Source organism: Stegodyphus dumicola, chromosome 10 (assembly GCF_044657685.1).
Source record: "Stegodyphus dumicola isolate Sdum_Otavi_A_Nest chromosome 10, ASM4465768v1".
In the NCBI taxonomy this organism is placed as follows: Eukaryota; Metazoa; Arthropoda; class Arachnida; order Araneae; family Eresidae; genus Stegodyphus; species Stegodyphus dumicola.
Window position 1 is genome coordinate 37,247,858 of NC_140777.1, and position 16,738 is coordinate 37,264,595.

The 16,738-nt window shown below is 31.2% G+C and overlaps 1 protein-coding gene across 2 annotated transcripts in view; it reads right to left on the reverse strand.

Moving 5' to 3' along the window:
- Positions 1–16,738, reverse strand: part of LOC118191885 (kin of IRRE-like protein 3) — a 769,953-nt gene that overhangs the window by 133,823 nt on the left and 619,392 nt on the right. For both annotated transcript variants that reach the window (XM_085824875.1, XM_085824874.1), the window contains exon 5: positions 8,543–8,839. In XM_085824875.1, the coding sequence (XP_085681001.1) occupies positions 8,543–8,839 (297 nt within the window). The remainder of the gene's footprint in view (positions 1–8,542; positions 8,840–16,738) is intronic.

Here is a 16,738-nt window from a genome sequence, read left to right on the forward strand (position 1 = left end):
AAGCAAATGTTCTAAAATTTAAGAGCTAGAGATTTGCATTTGAAGTACTGTTTTGTATATTTCTTATATTCGATCTTTTATTTCTGCTGATCGATAATGCGCATTATTCGAAATAGATACAGATATGCTTCATAAAATCTTATTTCTGTTTTCAAAAGGCAGTATAAAATTATTTATGTTTCAATTGTCTTCGCCTGTTTTCCCCCTCAAATACCCGGCTAGTTCTACCTCCCTCAAGGTATACAATTTAGTCGAGTCGTATCAAAGATCTAAATGACTACATTTTTTGTTAACTAAAACTTCGCGCGATATAGGTTAATTTTGCAAATACTGTATTTCTTATTCATCGTGTTTTAGATGCATTCAAAATGAAAAGGAATACAATTAAGTCTATATATGGAAAAAGTCTGTAATTCTGATTAAGTCTATATATGTCTATATATTCTGATTAAGTCTATATGTGTAATTCAATTAAGTCTATGTATGGAAAAAGTCTGATGTGGACACTACATAATTTCCTTGTATGGCATACTAAACTGTACATACGCATTTTTGCTTGCTTTCATTTAAATTTCTTTCCTCGAATTTTATTAGAGATATATTTCTCATTCAATTAATTCAGTTCTCTTTTCGCAGAAAAGTAAAAATGCAAAAAAAACTCAAAACACGTTCATTAAAAATTGCAAAATAAAATAAAACATAAAACAAAAAATGCAGTTAAAACAGTTAAAAAAACAATTCTTACAATTAAAATTAGAGTTTCTGCGCAAAAACTAGCAATTCGTCCAGCGTGTAAGAAGACAGATTTTTCGCTGCACAAAACTGAAAGTTTGCTTTTAGTCGCACTCAGCAAAAAGACACTGAAGGTGCAGGAACTGACTTAATTCACTATTCAACTGAGTTTCAAATGTAAAGAAATGGCGGTTGGTTAAGCTTATATTGCCACTTAAACTTTTAAATTGTTGATTATTCTACAACAATTGCATGCAGATTAACTAAAGGCATAAAAACCTTAATTGTAACATAAAAACTACAAAATCCAATCACTTTTAAAGCAAAAGATGCACAATTTACCAACATATAAGAATAAAAAACCTAAGCTCACCGAGGCAGGTACAGTGGGTACACACACACACACACACATATATATATATATAATTCATAATAATTTATAATAAGAAATCTTTCCATATACCATCTCCAAGGGATCTTAATATTACTTTATTTTGAATTTATGCACACACACACACATACATATATATAATTTATTATTAGGACAGGTATTTATACACCATCTCCAAGAAAAAGAAGTTTAATTAATGCTATGACTTATTAGAAAAAAAAATTAATAATTAACTAATGAATTAAATTTCTAAGTAACTAATTAATTAAATTTCTTTTCCTTGGAATGATATATAAATACCTTTTATAATAATAAATTACTGTTTTATTACTTAGCTGCTTTAGCGAAAGTTTTAGGCATTTTAATTTACTCGTAATTTCCTTACTTTGGTGAGGCCGATTACAACGAAACGGGGAGGTGCACAACTATATGTTATAGGAGTCTCACATACAAAATTTTAACGTTCTACTACTACTCGTTGAGTTATGCGAGATAAATTCATACGTATATATGTACAGGCGCCACCACAAAAACTAAATAAATAAAAAATAAAAAACTGTCACTCGGCTACTTGTTCTTGAGTTATGCGAGAATGCGTCCATACGTTTTTACGAAGAGACGGCAAGAAAAATACCTTTTTGGATCTATTTTAAATCCGTTTTACAAGTCTTTTTGGTAAAAGCAGTCCTTAATTCTGTCCGTGCGTACAGATGTCACGCGGGAAACATCGTTAAATTCGAGAGCAGTTAAAGTTCTTTTCGTTGAAATATGGTACCCGAAATTCTTCTATATTACAGTACTTCCTTTATTTCATACAAGAATGTAGTGAAACATTTTTAAAATGTGTAAGATTTAAAAACCTCGTAAAATAATTATTTCTTGAAATACTCACTCCCACACCACAGAAATACTTTTACTCGGAATCCTATTAAGTACTGTGCAGTTTAAATAGCTACAATGCATCTAAAACTATAAAGTCTTTTTTCGTAATTATTCCGAAGTAATCACTCGAACTTTAATTGAACTGTGCACATAATCATTGAAGTCTGATGAGATGTAGATTAATATCTTTATTAAGAACTAAATTACATTACATAAAAGTAATAAAATATCAAAAGTGAATTTTTTGTAATATCCAGTGTACTTAAAGTTAGCTGCTGTCAATTTTTCTGGACAATTGTACTTCCAACAGAAACGCGCCGGAGATACGGTACATCCATATATTTGAAAACATTTTTTCAAAAATGCGTGCTTAATATTCTTAAGTGAATTAAAATGCTGTTCAATTTCGTTACGTTTTTTAATCCTTAAATTTACACTCATTAATGTTTTAGAATCTCTATTTTTAATTTCATTTATTAGTGTGCATACACATATCATTCATTTTATTTGATTCTTAAATTGATCTATTGATTATGTACTTTGAATAATTTATTTATAAGTTGGTTTTTTACATATTATCCCAAAGGGACGTCTGAACCAAATGGCTATTAGTCTGAAAACGGCATTTTGTGTTGTTTCACTTTCTGCATTGATTCACTTTTCAAACTGTTGCCACCAAATATTGTTGCTATGTATTATGCTTAAAGAAACTAAATAATGAAGGATCAACATGAATGTGTGAATGTTTCTGGAATTGTCAAAAAAACAACAGTACTTAGAGCCATCAAATTTTGAATAACGCAGTCTTCCATCCCAACATGGGTACTTGGAAGACATAATTTTGAATTTCGATTTTGTTTTAGTATTTAGTATCTATTTCACATTTTGTAAAACTTTCACGAATTTTTGATTAACATACTCAATGATTTCAAAGCGAGAAATGGCAACACTGTACAGAAAATAATATTTTTATCTCCAGCGCGCGAGACTGTGTATCCGAAATTCTAATGCTGTTTTTAAATGCTATCAGATATGTTTAGCTGTTTTTAAATAATTTGTGATATTTTTGTTGAAAAGAGTTTTATGAGGTTTAACTATTAAAAACATGATATTTAATAAATGAAGATAACACACAGAATTTTAAATAACGCCTTTTTGCGTGTAAAATAAAATCTAAAACCTTTCAGACTTTCTTCCTTTTATTTATTTATTTATTTATTTATTTTTTGTTTATTGTGGTTTTTTTTATTTTACAATTAATTTTTAAGTTTATTACTGACTATGCATTCCTCTTTCTATTATCGCAAAGAACTTTAGCACCAGAAGGGGTATTAACTCCGTTTTGGCATTTTTCTTTGGTTCACTATAAATTTTGGTTCAGTTTTTAAATTGTTGTTAGCAAGTATTAGAGCCCTGTGTTATATTTAAAGAAATTAAATAATGAATAATCTTCATAATGATCATTGTAATCTACCTTTATTTCTAAAATGTAGAAACTAAAAGTAAGTAAATACATTTACATATGATTGAAAGAAATGATGTTAAGAATTATCAGCATCACTAATAAATATTGCAATCCATAATTAGTGCACTTTTTATTGCTTACTATTTAAAAACAAATAATTTTTTATTAATTGGAAATTTTAGTTCTGTTACCTTCCTTTAGTTATTTATACTTTTAAACCCTGTCAATTCATGTTTTTTCTTAAATAGTGCTAATGTTGTTTGTTAGATTATTATTTCATTCTAGATACGAATACAGGAAGTTTATATTTTTTTAAATTATTAGCTTTAGTTATATTTTTGTTGATTTTTATTTGATCACATTTATTAACTATTTTATAGAGTCTTTCATTTGCATATCTATCTAGATATAAAAGTTAATGGTTATATTTTTACTATGAAACGCAAATAAATTTAGATTTGAGTTCAGGTAAAATACTGATTAGGTTACCTTACGCTTCCTAATTTATCTTGACAGGGGCAATTTTCATTGTCTTTGAGATTTAACAGAAATAAATGTGGTAATAATTTTATAATCAGAAACACTCTTTTTTTTTGCACACATATATAGCTTTACTTTTATTTATGCCTACTATTATTGTTATATATTTATAATAACCACTTTCATAATTACTCTGACTTAGATACTAAAGGATTAAGGGAAAAATTATGAAATATTAAATAATCGCAACTTAGAATTTAAGTTATTTAAAAAATATAGTTTAAAGTACTGAAAATAATTAAGGCTATTATTAATTATACATATTCAATCTAAAGAGAAATTTAAGAAATATAGTTTAAAGTTCTGAAAATAATTAAAGATATTATCAATTATGCATATTTAGTCTAAAGAGAAAAAATTGTATTATCTTCTGGTTCTCAGGAAATGATAAAATATTTAAACTTTAGAAAAATACAAGGAATACAATATATATATAAAAGAATGAAAAATACATTAATTATTAAGTTTATTTTTCTGCATAAATCAATATGTAACACAAGGACGTCATAACGACGTTTTCACAACTGTTGCAAAAAGGTTGAATTCTGAGAACATTTAGGAATCGTTAAGATGTCGTGATACGATGTTTTCCCAACCAAAATATAACGTGATAAAGACGCAATAACGATGTCTATTCAACATAAACCTCATCTGTAAAAACGTAATAAAGACGTCTTTTCAACGGTTGCAAAACAGTGGAGTTTCGCGGACATCTGGGCGTCTTAAAGACGACATATTGCAATGTTTTTGCAACGACATCCGCGATCAGTTTGCAGCGTCGTTACGACGTCGCCGTGCTACTTGGGATATATACAGTGGATGGACAAAAATATGGAAACACCTTGTGAAATACATGTTTGAAAAGAAAGATTGATTTTAATGAAATATGTAGGTGGTGCTAGCGTTTTTGACTACTGACGCCACCTATACAACTTCGTAAATGTGCTAAACAGTTCAGTTGTTGTCAGAGTACTGTTATGTGAGATTGTCATTGCATTATGTCAGAGTTAACAGACTTCAAAACGTGGGCAAATTGTTGGAGCACGTATGGTAGGTGCTTCCGTAAGCAAGGTAGCCGAGGTGTTTAGTGTTTCAAGAGGTACTGTATCGAAGATTTATTCCGCATATTTGAAAAGCGGAAAAACATCATCTGCTAAATCACAGCGCGGACGAAAGTAAGTCCTGAGTGATCGTGACAGACGATCATTAAGGGCAATTGTGACGAAAAATAAGAAGACCACAGCTGCAAAAGTTACTGCTGAAATGAATGTTGTGTTACCGAACCCTATGAGTACCAAAACAATTAGAAGGGAGCTTCATAAATAGGGAATTGCTGGCCGTGCTGCAATTGAGAAGCCATTCATCAGTGATGCTAATGCCCGTAACAGGAAAAGGTGGTGTTTAAGTCATAAAGCCTGGACTATAGAGCAGTGGAAGCGAGTAATATGGTCTGACGAGTCTTCTTTCACATTGTTTCCCACTTCTGGCCGAGTTTACGTCTGGAGAACGCCATCTCAAGCCTATAATACAGCCTGCTTGTTGCCAAGAGTGAAACATGGCGGGGGTTCTGTTATGGTTTGGGCAGCCATATCGTGGTTCTCTGCTAGCCCCATGATAACTGTGTCAGGGCACATGACTGCCAAGACTTATGTGAACATTTTGGCGGATCAAGTTCATCCCATGGTACAAACTTTGTTCCCCGATGGTTATGGTGTCTTCCAAGACGACAAAGCCCCTGTTCACACAGCTCACATTGTCCAGGACTGGTTTTCTGAGCACGTGGATGAGTTGTCCCATCTCCCTTGGCCACCACAGTCACCAGACCTGAATATTATCGAACCTTTGTGGTCTACATTGGAACGGAAAGTGAGTTCTCGTTATCCACCGCCAACATCGTTATCTGAACTTGCCACCGTTTGCAGGAAGAATGGTATAATATTCCCTTGGCAAACATACAGGAACTGTATTTATCCATTCCGAGAAGACTGCAAGCTGTTTTGGATGCCAACGGGTTTCCTACACCATATTAAGCAAAGAAACTTTTTTTTTAAAGGTGTTTCCATATTTTTGTCCAAACTCTGTATGTTTCTCGCATTGTGATAAAACAACGACACCTACAGCCATCATATTTTGAATAATGTAATCTTCCACTGAATATGGTCATCTGGAAGACCGAAATTTGAATTTTAAATTTGTTTTATTACGAATTCATATTTTGTAACACTTTAACGAATTTTTTTCATATTTTGTAACATTTTAACGAATGTTTTTCGCATTGTGATAAAACAACAGTACCTAGATCCATCACGTTTTGCATAATGTAATCTTCCACTGGATATGGGCATCTGAAAGCTCGAATTTGGAATTTGAATTTTTTTTTTTTTTTTTTTTTTTATTATCGATTTAATATTTCGTAGCACTTTAACGATCCAAGCATTTATGAAGATCTTAAAGCTTCAGATTTTATTTTTATTTAATTACTTTAGTTTTCATTAATTTTAATAGATAGCTTTTAATAAGATTGCGGAGCCTTTAATTAATTAATTTTTTAAGAACAAAGATTTTCAAGCACCTAAATTAAGATAAAAGTGTATACGTATTTATAATTTTATTTTTATTGTACCTTTTTACATTTTTTAAACATTTCATAAGTATTCTTTAGAATCAATCCCAACATTAGCACAAATAAAGAAGTCTGGTTTGGTAAACATTTAAAATTTATACCAAATGCATTTTAGCAACAGCTTTCTGGAATAAAATTATCTAATAAGCCAAGCATTTATGAGGACTGGCGTCTTTTGTAATTTCTTTAATACCGAGTTAACAGCTTTTATACACTTGCTTTCTTCATTTAAGTCCAGAATTACGCTCTAAATCTCCAAAGAGTTTTTATTGCCATGTAAAAACGTTAAAAAAACTTATTTGTTAAAGTATGGAAGTATCCTCGGGAGTGCAATTTGCAGATTATAATTTTCCGCTTCTAGGTTACTCTTAGAAATGGTATTTTGCTCTTGAAGCCGAGATCCAATTTAAACTTTTAAACTTTCTTGTGGGAATTCAGTTCTTTCATGCATATGAAACGTAATGATATGCATCCTCAACAACTTAACAACAACTGAGAACAGACATCCTTAACAACTTATTAGTGGTTTACAAGATAATTAGCTTTTTATAAAACATTCACTAGCTGATTCTGAAGTTAACAAGAATTAACAAAACTTTCGAAACATTTATTATTATCTGATTACTTCAGAAAATTTAAATTAAAGCAATCGTACTAAACGAATCTTTTAAACTGTTTCATCCAGACGTTTCATGAAATAACACGGATTCATAAATATTCTGACATATTTATAACGAATTTTAATTAAATTAATATATTTTACCTCTGTTGCGTGCATACGGGTTCGTAATAGATGGAATGCACACAGCTCCGCTGATAGGTTGATAAGATTTATTTTGTCGAAAGAAACACTCCATAGTTCTGGAATTTTCCACCAAAATAGTCGTACAATTTTTACAGTATCAACGTACAATGAGTAGTTACACTTCAAACTATTAAGAACGTTAATCACAACGCAAGCAAAGCACATCTAAAAGGTGAAGCTTTCAATATTCCGAAGTCGCTCAACAACTTAACAACAACTGAGAACAGACATACGAAAACAAATATACTAGTACATTATTGCTAGTTTATTGCAGGAAGCGCCATTTTAATAGCTGAGGGGTATTTAGACCCTTTTTACACGGCCGCCGAGATATTTCTCATCTTAAGATCTGAAGAAGATTGAGCATGTGAAGAATGAAAATATATTAAATCGATCACTATGACGGTAATATCTTCAGCTCCGTCTCTCTGTAAATCATGTCGTTTGCTGTGCTCACGGCTTATAAATGATTACGCACATATACATATATAAAACTGTGGATAATTATGTGATACTATGTTAGATACGATATTCAGTATTGAACAGCAATATTAAAATAAGTAATCTTAGTATTTATGTAAAAATATATAGAGGTAATTACATTTGTTAATTTGAAGTAGAATAGCACATTATCTCACCAAATTATATATATTGTTTCCACCTCCACGTCTTTTCTAAATTATTTTCCGATGCATTATGCTACACTAAAAGAAGGACATTCTTTATTTATAAAAAATATTGCGCAGATATCAAAAGTTTCGCCCATCCTAAAATCGAACATGTAATTTTTTTTTTTTTTCCCCAATCGTGTTCGAAAATTCAAATGGTTTAGCGATGCTGACGTTGCTAATTTTGATTAACTTTCGTGTATTTCAAGAACTGGGCTAAGTATTCCATAGATCGCCTTTTATATCTTCAGATATATATCTGCAGTTATATATCCCAACGTAAAATCAAGGGAGAGATTACATTTATAAATTAATGCCAGACTCAAAATCAACACATTTCGTATGGTTTTGTAACAATGAAAGGTCTGTCATCGAAACTGGAAATTTTACAACATTCAAAACTGAAATTAGATAGAAAATTTGATAAGTTACCTACAGTGTACTTCTAATTTCCAGCTGTCTTCAATGGCACTACCAGGTATCATGACATTATCAGCTTGGCACGATATAAATTTTCCGTGGTCTTCACTAGATGGCGTCATTGTTAGTATGCTAGTAGACACATTTCCTTGAGAGGACATTTTATCAACTGAGCTCTTCAGACGCATACTTCCTTTTCGCCAAGTCAGCAACGCAGGAGGTCTAGAACCCCTCGCTTCGCATTCAAATTGAACGATCTTCCCTGCAGAGAGTCTCTTTCTTTTCCCTCTGACGGTGACAGATACGGGTTTGACTGAAAGTACAAGAAATATTTACGCACCATTGCAGATACTACAGTTAATACATCAGAAATGTTATATTAAATCAAAACATATTCCCTCCTATTTAAATCGCATTTTTTATAAAATATATGACAAAAATATATTCTGCTTTATATATCAGTTTCAAGATTTGAGCTTTAATTAATATAGTAAAAAATTGCTAAATAATTTATATAGATTGGTAGAAATTCATAAATAAATTCATACATTTAAAGAAACTCTTCAGTAAGATGATAAATCAGTTACAAAATAAATAAATAAAAGACTGTTAGCTTCACGTTATGATAGCCTATTGCTCGATGTTTTTCACTGAATACAATAAAAGTAGGAAGTTGCATATCACATTTCCCGATAAGTAGGAAAATAAGAGATAAACTGTGATATTTATATTCTGGGGTCTAATACTCAGTCAAAGTTTAGAAATTAGAATTCTCAAGTCTTTTAGAAGTTTCCTGCATGGAAAATAGAAATACACGTTTCTTGCATGGAAAATAGAAATACAAGTTACTATGTATAAGTAAGCAGATTTTTCTTCATTTCGTAACCCAAACAGCATTGCGAAAAATACATCTGTTGCTTTTATCAAAATATCTATTTCTTGTATGTTACCCGTCTGATCACTGACAGAAAATATCTGATTATCTTAATATTAGAATTATAATATGCCAGAACAGTGTATTAATACTATCCGAGAGTTTCCTAGTTTTGTTGCCGATGGAAACAGGCAGCAAATTGGAGTCCACTGAAGGTATTTTTTCCTACTTTGCTTAGATATCGTACAACGGACCAGGAAAGAAGAGTGATTTCTAATCTATGTGACCTTGGGCTTCATAAGAGAATTTGGCCTTGCACTCTGAAGATGATTCTTCATTTCAATTAATATGATTGCTTGCAACTGGTAGAAGAATTGAAGCTATAGCTTAAGAAGCAAAGATTTCTTATAATTTGGACTTTTTGCTGTATTTAAAATCACTGCCATGTTGTCGGTAACATACCGCCTTTTGGCGTGAAATCTATTTTCATCAGTGTTACCAAAGATCTGACAAAAACCCGAGATGTAGCATTTTTTATTTACCACCAAGGTAAAGATTCGCTTACATTTACCTGAAGGAAAAAAATTAAATAATACCTTAATAATCAATGCTAGTATTTTTCATATTAAAAAACGAACCGTTTTAACCTATGTTTTACTCTGTCTAGGTTTAAATATGTAAACATCAATTCTGTATTAATAAATTTTAATTATTTTCATAACAAGATTTTAACTCACAATTATAAGGACATTTTCGGCCATCTTTAAATTATGTATGCCTAGATGGCAATCAGTCATCTAATCATCTGTTATCGATTAATATAGAATAAATGCGTATGATTATCCAAATCTTTTTTGGAAAGTTTAAGAAACTTTTCTGCTGATAATCCCTTGAACTTATCAATATCGAAATATCTGATTACAAAAATGAAAAAAACAGATCAGCATTTTAATCACTTTATTATTAAACACATTTATTATTAAAATGTTACATTTTACAAATGTTGCCACAGGGTGACAGAAGGGTGTATTGCAATTTAAAACTTCATTCAAAATATTTCTTTTTTACGTTTATTCAAATTACACTCATAGCACTCACACTTGAAATAGAAAATATTGGAGACTTTTTTTACAAAAACTGGGAGAAACTAATGAGTTTGCTTACTGTGTGGTGATGGGATTTCAAGAGAACACAAGACTTTCAAGAGAAGTCTCTTAAATTCATTTTATAGTCCATGATTCTAATTTTTGAATTATAATGTGATTCTGATGTAAAGTATGTTAGAATTCAATTAAATACTTTTAATTTTATATTTTGGACTAATTTCATTTCATTTCGTTATTTTCTTACATATTTATAGTGACATAATCCTCAGTAGAGAAGAAAGCTCTTATTTACAAAAGTTCTTAAACGCGATGAAAATTGATGTTTATGCAATTACGTAGATAAATTTTGGAAATGTACAATTATTGATGAAAATCATAATAATAAAGTGCAAATATTAATCGAATAAACATTGGTTGAGTCTCCTAAAAATTTCTACAAATGTCTAAAGTACATTAAAATAATTTAAATCTGTTGAGAATTATTAAAGAATATTATGCATAAAACATTTAGGAATAGGGTACGAAATCTGTGCAATTTAAATTTCCTTAAAAGATTAAAATACTGCTGCTAAAGCACTTTCAAGAACATGCCATCATATGTTTTTTTTCATCGCAACCTGTTTTTCCTCAGTATTTAGTGAATTCCAATTTTTTTTTTTCCTAGAGATGCAGGTGAAGGAAGTGATTTAATTTCCGCCGTTATTTTTCTCACTTGTCTGAATGTTTCTTCACAATTACCCAGAGGAGTAGTCAAAACTGTTAGCGCAAACTACAGACAAATAAAACAAATAAGATAAATACATGTAGGGAGCGTAATTTGGTGGGTCCCCCTTTCAGTATAGAAAGAAACATGAATGATGATTTAAAAAAATTAAGAATAAAATGTATACATGATAAATCTTTAATTATTTATATTTAGAGTATTTAAGATACTGTTTTTAAATAACAGGAAAAATATGGGTATAATAATTGAAAAATTTCTGATTTAGTACTACAAAGGCCCACCAGCGGCCGAGCGGTAAAGTCGCTGAACACTGGTAGTTCGGTCCGAGGTTCGAATCCCGCGAACGGGCTGGCTGCATGGGTGTTTTCGTGGTTTTCCCCATGTGTAACGTGTATACGAGCCAGTTTCCCTTAGAAAGTCCTCCACGAAGGCATCCCTCCCCTTAGGCAGATAGCCCTCGAGGCTTTGCCATAATCACACACACACACACACAGTACTACAGAATGCATCACTGCATAGTGTGCGCGAGCTATATACGTACACTGCGGGGAAAAAAATGGGGCAGTTCTATATCTCCTGTTCTACTGGGCCGATTGACGAAATTCAACCTGCGTTTTTTAGTCTCGAAACCGCGACTTAAGATATGTATTACATTTATATATTGCATTGTTCTAATATAGGTATTTTGACATAAAACCGGACTTTTTCTGAAATAACATACCACGTTTTTTTTCCCTATTTCAATTCTACGACTCAAATTACGCCAAACTACCAAGTTTTGTAAAAATCTCATGAGTAGCTCTTAAAAATCTGGCACTCAAAATTTTAGCTCCTCAGTGTTAATTGAGTTTGGTATATATTGATTAATCTCTCTTATTTTATTAAACTTATTTGATTCCTCCTTTCACGTTTCCAAATTCAGGTTCATTCCAAGTAAAATTAACCAATTTTTTATGATTTATTTTAAAAATTTGTATTTTTAAATAATTTTTATAAACTTTTCAAAAAAATCTTGAATTATAATCTATAAAAGTTTGGCCAGCATTTTAAAGTAGATGTATTTCTAAGCACACCTGCAAAAAATTACAGTTTTTTATTCAAAATTTCCGAAGATGTATGTGAATTTATATAATGGCGCGTTTTGAAATTTGGCATATTTGTGGAAAGCGATAAAACATCTAATGTGGTTTATACACTTTGCTAAAAGTATTTGTAAGTAGGAAAGATGTGACTTTTTTTCCGTTCATGCTCAATGTAAAAAGGTAGGAAAGAGCGCCATATTTTCCGCTACGGCATAATGGGCGGGGAAAGACAAATTGGTTCCCATATATTAAGAAGTTCGCGAAGTGAATTATTAATGGCGCAAACTGAAAAAAAAAATGCGCCAAGATAAATTTCTTAATTTCTCCCTAAATTTCGCACCAAATTTTAGAAAATTTTATATCTAGGCATATTACTAGTCGTAGAATCAAAATATGGAAAAAATATTCGTATGTTATTTCAGAAAAAGTTCTATTTTGTGTCAGAATACCTACCTTACAACAATGCTATATATAAATCTAATATATATTCTAAATCGCGCTTTCGAGACATGAAAAACTAAATTTGAATTTTGTCAATCGGCCCAGAAGGACGGATGATATAGAACTTTTTTTTCTTTTCTTTTTCGCAGTGTATATATGTAACAGTTTCAAATAAGCATCTTGTGCACTGTGTTCATTTTTCATACGGCACTAATTATAATCCTTGAATGTGTTTCCTTTACTGCACTCTTCCCGGAGTTTTGAGATTCAAATACCTTTGCTTATCAGTGTCGGATAAGGGGGCATTTATGAGAAAAAATTCATGAGAGAGATTTTTCACCCTGTAGCTTGCAAAATCTACCTGGAGTTTATTGATATTGCTAACCTTAATATTTTCAGCTTTATATAAAGACGAAATTAAATTTTCACAGAAGAAACGAAATGCATAGAAATTAAACACCGGAGGATTCTGTTACCTAATAGGGTACCGCGATATATGATGAAAAACCGAAAGTTGTCTGGACAGCCGGGTGAGTTGACAGCGATGTATAAATGAATGATATTTTATGTAAAAAAATGTCAAGTTGTCTCGCAAGTTAATGTCAGAGATTTCATTTAAGACATTTTAAGCAGAAAGATTGGGGAAGCCCAAAATATCTGTGTAATAAATCAAGAGCTACACAAACCAGGTAAAATTCTATAGGGATATAAAGTACAAAAGGTATTAAGGTGAAATCTATGTTTAACTTTACCCCTCTGAAAAACGCTAAGATTACTATCAATAAAACTAATAATAACTCATAATAATTTAACTAATAATGAAATCATTTCGATGGGTTAAATCTATCATTAAGTTATACTAATATGTTTGAAAAATCATAATATTACTAAAAAAATTAAAAATTTTGCTCCATTAATACTGAAGATAAAGTAACATTACATTAGAAATTTAAGGTTTAAAATTTGTTTTATTTATATAAAAATAAAACTAAATATCTCATTAAAACATAAAGCATTACATTTAATAAAAAGAACTACGCTAAATGAAAATTAAACTTATTCCTGATAATTTCAGCTATTTTCCGAGAAGGAAAATTTAATATTTGCTGAAACGTTAATAGTTCGCAATTATGAAAGGCTTTCCTTTCGAATTTAGGTGAAGATGAAAATTCGAGTATGAACTCTCAGAGGGAGGCTTTATTTTGACATTAGTTTGAAGAGGAAACATATACTTTCATGAAAATCTTAAAGGAGAAGATTTTTCTTCTTTTTCTCTTTATGTCTACTAGATGTTATTGGATTGAGCGAAGTTCAGAGTTAAAATCAATGAAAATGTACGGCCAGTGTCTTTTAGTTTAGGACGAAGTCCAGAAACAGAATTATTGGAAACACGCTTTATTCTACAAATAAAAGCAAATAAATAAAATTCTGTTCCGTGACTTGGTGACAGAAGTGCCAAATAAAAGCGGAAGGTCATGATAAGATGAAGAAAATGCAATGGTAAGGCAGTAAAAGAACTCATTTCCAGTCTTTCATTATTCTGATGAATGAAGGTTGGAGTTTTTAAGTCTGCAAAATTCAAATTTCTTTCCTAAGAAAATTTTTGTTCCAAATAACAATAAGTATACATTTAGTAGTGTCAATATAGGAGCTTATACTTTTGCTTTTTAAGGTATAGAATCACAGCATTCGATCAAAGATTTTCTGTGAATATTTTATCTATGCGAGTACTAGTTTGTTTGATATTTCTAAAAAGCCTTTATCCCCCAAAAAAGCTATTGTTTTCGTATTAAACATTATATGTTTATTCTTTTTTTGGAAACTGGCATTAATGTCATGGATAAAGTACTTTCGGTAATGAATTCTTCTTTACTGGTTTAGTGTATTCAAATCCTTTAAACGAATATAGAACGTTTTCTCTCACACTGTCTATTTTGAATACCTTGAAAATGTAAAGAGTTGATTGCAAAGCTTATTTCTAAAGTATCACAAAGTTTAGATAGCTCTGAATATATTATTCTAGTTTGATCAGCATTTATTTTTATAATGATTTATTAAACTTTATCGACTGTAAAACTTAGAAAAATTGTTTTTTCATGTAAATTACAAGTTTAGTGCGAATAGATGAAACAATATTTTTTTTACTTAGGTTTTAACGATGAATACGTTTGTTTGCTTTCAAGTTTCAGACACTATTTGTTGCCTTACGCTGACAACACGTTTTTGAAATGGCCATCCTTAGAATTCATCCAAAAACAAACTGCGTTTCAAAAATAGTGTATTATGATGATATTGTGTGCATAAACGATACTATACTGTGTGTCTATTAGTATGCCTGATCTTATCATAACAGCACAATGACCAGTATCTTATTTAGAGAATTGGACTGTGGAAGATGAAATTAGCTTGAGAAAATGACTACTACTACAATCATCAAACGTTACCGTTTCCCTGGAAGAAATATTCAAGCTCTCACACGAAATATTAATAGTCCACTTAAGTTTCTCGAATTTAAACTGAATAACTGACCAAAATCCACAGAACTCGAGAACTTCACAAATGAGCTGTTGACAACTGTACAGAACACATGTAATAATCTTCTTCCACAAAGACAGACTAAAAAATTGCAGGTTTTAAATTGGTGGAATATAGATTTACGTGTACAACAACAGAAGTGTAGATCTTTGCGACAAAAGCTTAAACAAACCCGACGGCAAGGAACATTCAACTGACTCCTAGAAACCTATCAAAAAGAACGTGCCCGATATAAACGCATGATCATTCATGCCAAAATAAGCTCTTGGAGAAAGTTTTGGATAAAGTTTTGTACAGAGAATACAGAAATTCATGGTCTATTACACCACAAAATTTCCACCAATAAAATATTTAAGCCAGCTCTTCTCCATCTGTAACCGCCTGCGCAAAGTCAAGACAGCACTACAGAGTCCATGCTCAGAGTAATTGTAGAAGCTATCTTCAACACAGACGATCGATCGGAAGACACCCCAATACATACACAAATTACAAACGCTTCCACCTCCATGTTCACAACCCAGGATGCAGACTTCACCATCCCAAAAATACAACAAATTGTAAAACATCTTCCAACAAAGAAAGCGCCGGGCCCAGATGGTATAGACTACAATATGATTGTCCTCTCTAATATCCACTTTTTCTGGAAATATTTCAACATATTACTAAGCACTGGCTCCTTTCCTCAAACATTTAAGATTGGTCAAGTGGTCCTTTTCTTAAAAAAGAATAGGGATCCGGCGCTCCCAGATTCCTACCGTCCTATTTGTCTTCTTTCAGCATTAGGCAAGGCATATGAAAAGCTCATAGTCAATAGACTCAAACACCATCTTCATAGGATTAACTTCATCAGCGATCAACAGTATGGCTTCAGAACTGGTAAATCGACTTACAATTACAATTGGATTTTACATATTTGCACTAAGCGGATGTCAGCCAGTCTTGGTAAACACCAAATCCCAATAAGGGTACTTTCTTTTGGATTAGCGAGTGGCATTGTGGCACTATGGAAACATGTCGGGCTTAAGTAGGAAGGTTTGAAGCGCGAATCCCAATGAGGACGTTACTACTTTATGTTTCCTGCTTCGATAAACCTAACAATGAAATAACTGATATTTTCTACATGGTAATTATTTTTCTTTTCAGCAAGTAAGATAATGTTATTTTTTTTAATTTTATATACATGTTAGGTTTTAAATTTAATAATTTCTGACAAAATTAAATTTTACTACAATTTTTACTAAAGTTTTTACTACAGCAACTAAAACAGAAAAATGGAATTTATTTATATATCATACAAAAAAAAAAAAAAAAAAAAAAAAAAAAAAAACAGTTTTGTTTTCATGTTGCATATTATTAGATTAGCTTATTTGAATATGAAAAATATACTCGAAGACTGTCTGGCTATGTGAAGGTGTGTTTTAAAAGAGGACTTTCTAAGAAAAATTACATC